The sequence below is a fragment of the Penaeus vannamei genome, unplaced genomic scaffold (genome assembly GCF_042767895.1).
Source record: "Penaeus vannamei isolate JL-2024 unplaced genomic scaffold, ASM4276789v1 unanchor4743, whole genome shotgun sequence".
Lineage (NCBI taxonomy): Eukaryota > Metazoa > Arthropoda > Malacostraca > Decapoda > Penaeidae > Penaeus > Penaeus vannamei.
Window position 1 is genome coordinate 5,001 of NW_027217722.1, and position 8,447 is coordinate 13,447.

Here is an 8,447-nt window from a genome sequence, read left to right on the forward strand (position 1 = left end):
TATGATCATTATTACCAGTATTTAGTAACCATTATCATATCAATCTTATTGCAATTTTTACTACCAGTATCATTAACATCATACCTGTTATTATTCTTGAATTGCTGTACATGTTATAAAATCAATAGTTATTTAATATCAATGTTCTTTCCTGAAATAATTATAAATACCATGATTTGATAATGATTATAACCTGAATAAATATCCATCTGAATATTGATACTGAAATATTACTGTTATTGCTTTAACAAGTAATTATTCATATTTCATATTATTAACCCTAATTGGTGTTCAGGTTTTAATTATATAATTAAAGGTTTTAGATTTATCATATTGATGCTAATGTTTATGGTAATAGAGATAGATAGTAACAAAAATGATAGTATTTTTAGTAATGTGCATAAATTATTACTATGATAAGTAATGATAACAATGATGATAGTGATAATAATATTAGATACTGATGATGATGATGATGATGATGATGATGATGATGATGATGATGATGATGATGATTATGATGATTATGATGATGATGATGATGATGATGATGATGACGATGACGGTGATAATAATAATGTTATTAATAATATTAGTGATGATAATAATAGTAACAGAATAATGATACTGAAGATAATAATGAAAATAATAGTGATGACAATAAAGATTGAAATGATAAAAATAACAATTGAAATTATATTAATAACAATAGTAATAATATAAATAAAAATAGTAATGATACTAGTAAAAACAACAGTCATAACTAGAAAAAGAACAACAGCAATGATGATAATAAGGATAACAAAATAATCATGATAATAACATGGAAAAACATGGTATCCAAGAATGATATTGATAATAATGCTGATAACTGTCAGTGGCAATAATAATGATGACAAACAAGTCCTGATAAGGATAAGAAATACAAATATTATGAAAAGACATGATTGATGGACATTTAAAAGTGAAATAGCTATGAAAAGGATAGAGGTAATGAAAAAAATAATGGTAATGATAAAGAAAAAGATGATAATTAGAGTAATGAACATTTATGACTTTGGTAATGATAATGGAAAGGATGACAAAATAGAAAAAAAGAAAAGAAAATGGTATTGATAATAAAGAAAAAAATGTAATGACAGTCATACAATTATCAAAATCAAATGAAATAATAATAACTTACTGATGATGAAAATAATTATAATGATATGAGGATCAATGATGGAATAATAGGATCACTAAAAAAATAAAATAATCTATATTAATGATTTTGACGAATAAAGATAAAAAGACAATATTGATAACAATCGTAAAAATCAGAAAATAATAATGATAAAAAGTAGTAATAATATTTATGAAAATTATTATACAAATAATGAAAGAATGATAATAATAATAATAATAGGGAATATGATGATGGCAGTAATAATTACAATAACAATAATAAAACAATAATGATGATAACAATGATAACAAATATAATGATAATAATAATAATAAAAGATAAGAATAATGATAATGGTCATATTGCTAATAATGATAATAATAATAACAATGATAGTAATAACAATAACAATATTGAGAACAAAAATGACAATAAGAACAATGTCTACAATGATGATAATAAAAATAATGGTAATAATGATAATCATAATTGTGATAATAGTAATAATAATAATAATAATGATAATAACAATAGCAATTATTGATGTTGTTATTATTACTACTACTGTCAAGATTATTATCATTGTTATTATGATGATCTATGATCATTACTATCATTATTATTATCATCACTACCATTATTACTATCATCATAATGATGCTGATAATAATAATAACAATAATTATAAACATGATAAAAATAATGGTAATAGTAGTAGTAATTGTTATTGTTAGAAGATAATACAGAAATCAAGGCAGTAAGATAATAATAAAAGTTTATGGTAAGAATAGGTAATAACAATAACAATGATAATGATAATTATAATCATTATTGATATTAACTGCACCTGATACTATTTTACACAAATATTATGTAATCCGAGAAATAAAATCTGTAATATTTAGAAGAGAGAGAGAGAGAGAGAGAGAGAGAGAGAGAGAGAGAGAGAGAGAGAGAGAGAGAGAGAGAGAGAGAGAGAGAGAGAGAGAGAGAGAGAGGCTGCCTCGTCCCTTTAACTCGGTCGCGACTTGGCTTCTCAGGCTGTTTCGCGACACCCCGAATGGCGCCTTATTTCTCCTCCAAATTATCCCGCCGGCGGTTCATTTCGATATAATTAGACTCCGAGAGAAGGGAAATGGTGCCTGGGCAGCGTGTTGCAGCAGGTTCGATCGGCGGGCGAGGGCCTTCCCTCGGTTTCACCTGCGTGTCCCTTTCTCTCTCGGGCACTGCAAGGTGTCCCCGTTTTTTACCTGCGAAAAAAAGCCCTTTGCTAGCCCTTCGACGGAGCCCTCGGCCTCGTCTCCGCTGCTCCCCGACTCTAAGCCTTCTGAAGGGGACGCCCTTGCCTTCCTCCCGCCCCCAGGGTCCATAAAGGGCGCGCCCTTAGCCCAAAGCACCCAAGGAGCGTTCAAACCCCGCGCCTTCGTCGCCGTGCTGCGCAGAGCGAGCTCAGGCGACGTTGCGAGGCGAGGGCCCCCCGCACCCTGGCCCCCGACGCCCTCGAGGCCCTTGCTGGCCCTCGAGCCCTGGTCGTCGAGGCCGAGTGGTCCTCGAGTGAGGCCCTCGGAGGCCCACCGTCCCCTGAGGTCGGGCTGAGGGCCGGGGTCGGGCGCCGTTGGTCGGGCCGCAGTCAGCTTTACGGCCATTACGCGTCGGCTCGGGTCGGGCCCCGTCGGGCGGGCTCGGGCGGCGCGGCGGCCAATGGGCGCGGCGCGGGCGAGCACGTGACCGGCGGCGGCCAATGGGAGGCGCGGGCGGCGGCGGCGCCGGGGCGAGAGGGAGAGTGACAAGCGCAGCGGAGGCCTCAGTGCGAGCCGCCATTTTGGTTTGACTACTACTCGGCGCTAAATATTTTCGGGCGCGGACGCCGTGACTCGGCGCGGCGATGGACGGCTGAATTGACCCCGGCAGCGTAGCAGGAAGCTTGATTAGTGCGCGGGGCGAGAGAAACATGTGAAAAGGAGCGCGGATGAGGGAGTGTCGGGCGCGGGAAGTGCGGAGGCAGCGGCTCAGGGAAGCTGCGGAGCTCGCTTGTGAAATCCCACCAAGGAGATGTCCGCCTCGCCACGGCCGCGATTTCCCCGGCGATCCGTGGCTGGCGGCCGCCCACAGCGTCGCTAGAGCAGCCTAGAGTCGTGACGATGCCCTGCCAGGGGCGCGGGCACGCCAGAGACACGCCACACAGCGCAAAAGCGGAGTGCTTGGTGGGCCACGGGTCCGCGTCGAGCAGCGCGTCGTAAACAAGGACGCCATGGCCGAGCAGCAGCTGGGCAGCGAGCCGCCCAACAAGCGGGCCAAGATCGACCCCTTCCAGGCCTCCGACCCCACCGGTGAGTGCAGCCAGCCCCTGCCGCCCCTGCCAGCCTCCTGCGGGCCGTGCGAGGGGCGTGGGCGCCCTTCAGGAGCCGAGAGACAGCCGCCCGCCGCCCGGACCTCACCTGGTCCTGGGCGGCCGTCCTCACCTGGCCGGCCGCCCTCGCCCTGGCCCGCACGCCCATGCACGCCCACGCGGGCCCTGCATGGCCAGGCCACGGGCGGCCTGCAGGAGGCGTCCTGGAGGAGTCCTGGAGCGAGGCACTGGCACTCGGGCCTCGCCAGGGCCATCCCTCGGGGCCTCCAGGACCCTGTTTTCCTTCCAAATTCTCAGTGGGGGCTTTTCCAGGCCGGGCTCTTGGTATTTGACGCCGTTTGTGCTTTTGTGGGCTCAGGAGGTGCTCTTAGGCAGCCACAGTGACAGGTCTTGCAATCCCAGCAACAACAACAACAGGGAAGTTCAGAGTTTATTTTCCAGGCCTGGCCCTCGTGGCCCGCACGGCCCCAGCCTTCTGAGGGAATGTGGTTTCCTGGCTGCTGAGCTGTGTGTGAATTTTTCCGCGTATCAATTTCTTGTGTTTTGGGGTGATATAGGGACTTCTGTCGTCCAAGTGGAGGGGGAGTGTCTGAGGCTAGTATTTGGGCCGGAATGTTCTAGAAGATGGTGCAACACACGCTAGGGGGAATGTGTTGAGTTCTGGCGAAGATTGCATCAGTGTTTTTTGTCGACAGAGGGATAGGTTCCTCCCACACTCCTCGGTCTCTTCACCCCCAGGCCCCAGTTCTGGTTAGGGGATGGCTTGAGTGGCTGGTGAAATTTCCGGAAAGCATAGTGGACACAAGTGTGTGTGGCAGAGTGTAATTTTTGGGCAGTTGTACCCATTTATTTAGCAGGGATTGGAGGCATCCAGGAAACAGCTGATTTTGGCCCAGGCTTTGTTTACATTGCCCATTTGAGAGAGTTTGTCAAGTTTTTAAATAAATTTGGGGGAATTTGAGAAGTGAATGGGCATTATTATGGGATATGGAGGGAGTATTAATATTTTTCTTGTTTCTGAAGGCTAATTTAATGGCATTTTTGTTAATTTAGGGAGTTTAGATACATTGGGAACTTTGTTGCCAATCAGTGTGTAGTTAGTTGACATGTGTTCTTTGTGTGTGACTCAAAGACGAGGCAGCAGACCCTTTTTATGATTGATTAGATTCATTTAGGAGGTTTGTGCAGTTGATTTAGAATTAGATTAAGGCATATCTATGGAATTTGTTTCATGGTGTTCACAGTTTTCATGATTCAGTACTCATGTTTGTATCTAACATGGAGATTTTGCTGAGATACTTATATAACTTTTGTAAGATGTATGGTGCTGTTTTGAGGTTTTGTTTATTTGGTATGGGTTTGATCTTCTTTCCTTTGTTATGGTAGTGCTTGGAAATCTTAGCTGGATGCTTACATGAATGTCTTATTATCTTGGGTATAGATTAGTGAAGGGGAATTAGCTGTTGGAGACTTGGACCCTCTGTTGAAGAATATGGAGGCTAATCTTTGAATTTGCTTTGATAGTTGTTGCCAAAAATAAGCAGTTCTATAGGATTAACTTTGCTTTTTCAGTTGTTTTTGTGATAGTACTGATGCTAATTGTGCTTGTGTACATTTTGCTAAACATCACAATTTATATACAGCTAGATTCCTGTCCGTATGTACGAACAGCATGTTGGTTGTTCAATATTATTTTATTTGCTTTATTTTCTGTTAAGCGTATAATGTCTTAGATACTTGCATTTGATGTGTATGTATGTCTGAATTGACGGTAGTTACTTACTTGCACCATGTCACTTTATATATTTGTATTACATCATTTTGTCAGAGTGCTCAGAATCTTTGACTCTCTCCTTTAGCATACATGTTTGAAGCCTAGTTGTTTTTACCATCATCTTGGTAGTATTTGCCTTACTCTTGGGTTGAGAAGAAGCTTGACTTCTTTGTACTGTGGTGCTTTGGCATATGACTTTCTATGCAGATGTGCAGGTTTATGATTTGATTGAAACTGTGACCTCTGTTTGTGCATTTAGGTGATGAGTTACTTCATAACAAGTGTTTGGATATGTTTGGAAAACTTGAAAAAAAAAAGCTGAATTATTTTTATTTATTTCTTTATTTTTAGCCTGATAATTTTAGAATAGTTTTTTCAAATTATGGAATTGTAATTTATTGTGCAGCATAGCATGGTATCCATAAAGATCATTGTGTAGTCTGTGCTTTAAGTAGTTAATCTTTGAGGAGTTAGTTGAGGATCAAGGTGTGCAAAGTTTTGTAAAAGAAATAGTGCAAAAGTGACCAACTGAGAAGGGGTAACATATTGTTTTTATTTTGAGCTCGTATGTCAGAGTGCAAGCTAGTGATGTGCAAATGTGATTTTAAAAAGTGGTCAAGATCATGAAGCTTATGAGACAAAGCTTGGGAAAATCTGGTTATATACTGTGATCCATTCATGGTTTTGAAATGAATTGGTTTGGTAAGTTGAAGACGTAGCTTCAAGTCTCAGACAAGTCCAACGTTGATTAGTTCATATATGATTTGTTGTGAAAATGAACAAAATTTTGGATGGTGCCAGTTTTTTGTTGTCATTGCTTTCCTGTTGTTGTTTTTGCTATGCTACTCAAACAAAATTCAAGTTGCTTGGCTCATGGACAGTTAAAGGGAATATTCTCAATGACCAATATGCTCATGGCCAATTGAAGAATAGCAAACTCTTTATTCTTGAGTGATTTTAGGCTACATATGTTAACTGTAATTTCAGTTTTGTGTGTGTGTGTGTTTTTATTTATTTATTTTTTTTTTTTATTTATTTTTTTTTTATTTATTATTATTTTTTTTTGGGGGGGGGGGGGGTAATATGATCTATATCATGTGTAAATTTTCCTGCTTGTGGTGGGGTGGGGGGGTTAGTGTAATGTGAATTAATTGTAAATTTTCCTCTTGATTCACTTGGAGGTGCCTTGGAACCTCCAGAGGGCAGTTCCTTTTTGCTGCAACATGGTTAACCCTCCAGTTTGGGCAGCTTGCCTGGGCTAGAATGGCAGGACTTCTTTGTTGAGTTTCAATGTGCCTCTTGGTGTATCCTTGTCATTGTGCTTCAGTTGTGCTTTCTTGTGGCAGGCAGTTCTTTCTCCTTCCTCTAGTGCTTTTTAAAGAAAATGTTCACATCTTCCTGATCTTGAGAAAGTGAATTGCATCCCTGGTGATTTGGATAAGGAAGGAAAAGGAAGTCAGCAAGTGTCACATCATAGACTTTCATGCTGTAATGAAATCCAGTTTGGCTTGTTTGGAGCAGGTCCTCTTTTCAGGACTAGTTATAGTGAATTAGTTTTGTGTCAGATAATCTATCTTTAAATTTGGCATGGCTAACAGTTTTAGCATATATTAAAATTTATTTTTAAATTAATTTTGTGGAAAGGCCATAGTGCAAAATTTAATTGATGTGTTGTATTGATCGTGTAGGAATCAATTTGAGTTAGTGAAAGGAGCACTGTTTGTTTTTGGTCGGGAATGTTGTTTTGCTGACCACTGCATGAAAGTATTTATCAGTAATGCAATTGTAAAGTAGTGGCTCTCAGGATTTTGTCCAGTTTTACCCCCTACTTACTATGACAGGGTTGAATTGCACTAAAGTTTGCTTCTTATATTTTATTTGTTTGTGTTGTTGTACAAAACAAAGGGTTACAAAGTTTATGTATTCAGTTTTTTTCCTTTATTTCATTTACAATAGGTTATTAAAAAAAAAACACATTTCAGTATTTTTTTTTTTTTTTTTTTACAAAATTATCCCTGTTGAGAACTTGAGGATACCAGATCTCGGATGAAAGCACCTCACAGATAGTATCCCGGCCCACTTTGCATTGAACCTTTGCTTTATGGTTAGCCAAGGCAATATATTGAAGCTGAGATTTTGTGAGAATTAATAAATCTATGGAAGGCTTTTGAGAGGATCAATCTTTTATTAATTTTTATATCTTATTAAAATATTGATCATATAGAATAAGGACCAGACATGATTCTTAGCTATTTTGTGCAAGAAGTGATACAAGTGATTATTACTTGCAGAGGTAGAATAGATAGAGTAGTCTGCATTTAGATTAGAATAGTGCAATAAGATTATTGCTGATACTTCTCATGGAAAAAATAACCCTTTTTCTTTTCTGCAACAAGGGATAGGCCTACAACAGTATACACCCAGGAGAGAGAGTTTGATGTTACACAGGTAAATTTATTTACTAATTTCTGTTTGTATTTGCAGAGGTCGCGGCAATGCTGGAAAATGCCCTGCCAGATGACTTGATGTGGGGAGGAGACTCTCAGGGCTCTGGCGGCGGCGGAGGGGGGGTCAATGGCATGATGGACGGAGGGGCTGGTGGAGGAGGTGCGGGGCCGGGTGAGAGACCCCAGCAGTTGACACACCTCCTTCAAGCCAAGAACACCCCCCAGTCCATGGCCGGTAACAACACCATGACCGCTGGGCCGCATAGCATGGCCAACCAAAGCAATATGATCGTCAATGCATTAGCTAATTCCAAAAGTCCGCATGGGGCAATGCAGTCTCCCCAGAACACTAATATGAACATGACTGGCGTTCCGACGTCAAGCCAACAACTAGGTATGAACGATAATGTTAATAATTTGAACAGTATGCCCAATAGTATAGCCAATTCGATGGCGGGCAGTGTGTCGGGAAGTATGTCCATGACTTTAGCCTCAAGTGGCTCTTCCATGAACCTAGTGAATACCAATGCGACAATGGGCATGAACAGTATGGCAAATAGTGGTGGCATGACGGCAGGCATGAATACAGTGACAAACATTAATAGTATGAACACTATGAACTCCATGAACAAACCCCAAGGTGTTGTCAGTGGAATGACCATGAATGCCCCGATGGGATCCCAGATGAATGACGGGATGCCCAACGGGCCC

The 8,447-nt window shown here is 40.7% G+C and overlaps 1 protein-coding gene across 1 annotated transcript; it reads left to right on the forward strand.

Annotated features, from left to right (window-relative positions):
* Window positions 1-2,889: 2,889 nt before the first annotated feature.
* LOC113814495 (histone acetyltransferase p300-like) lies at window positions 2,890-8,447 on the forward strand (the record flags this gene model as incomplete). Its single annotated transcript, XM_070120348.1, is given in 2 exon segments — window positions 2,890-3,495; window positions 7,774-8,447. Coding segments are annotated over 2 exon segments (753 nt in total), but the record flags the coding sequence as incomplete, so codon positions are not given.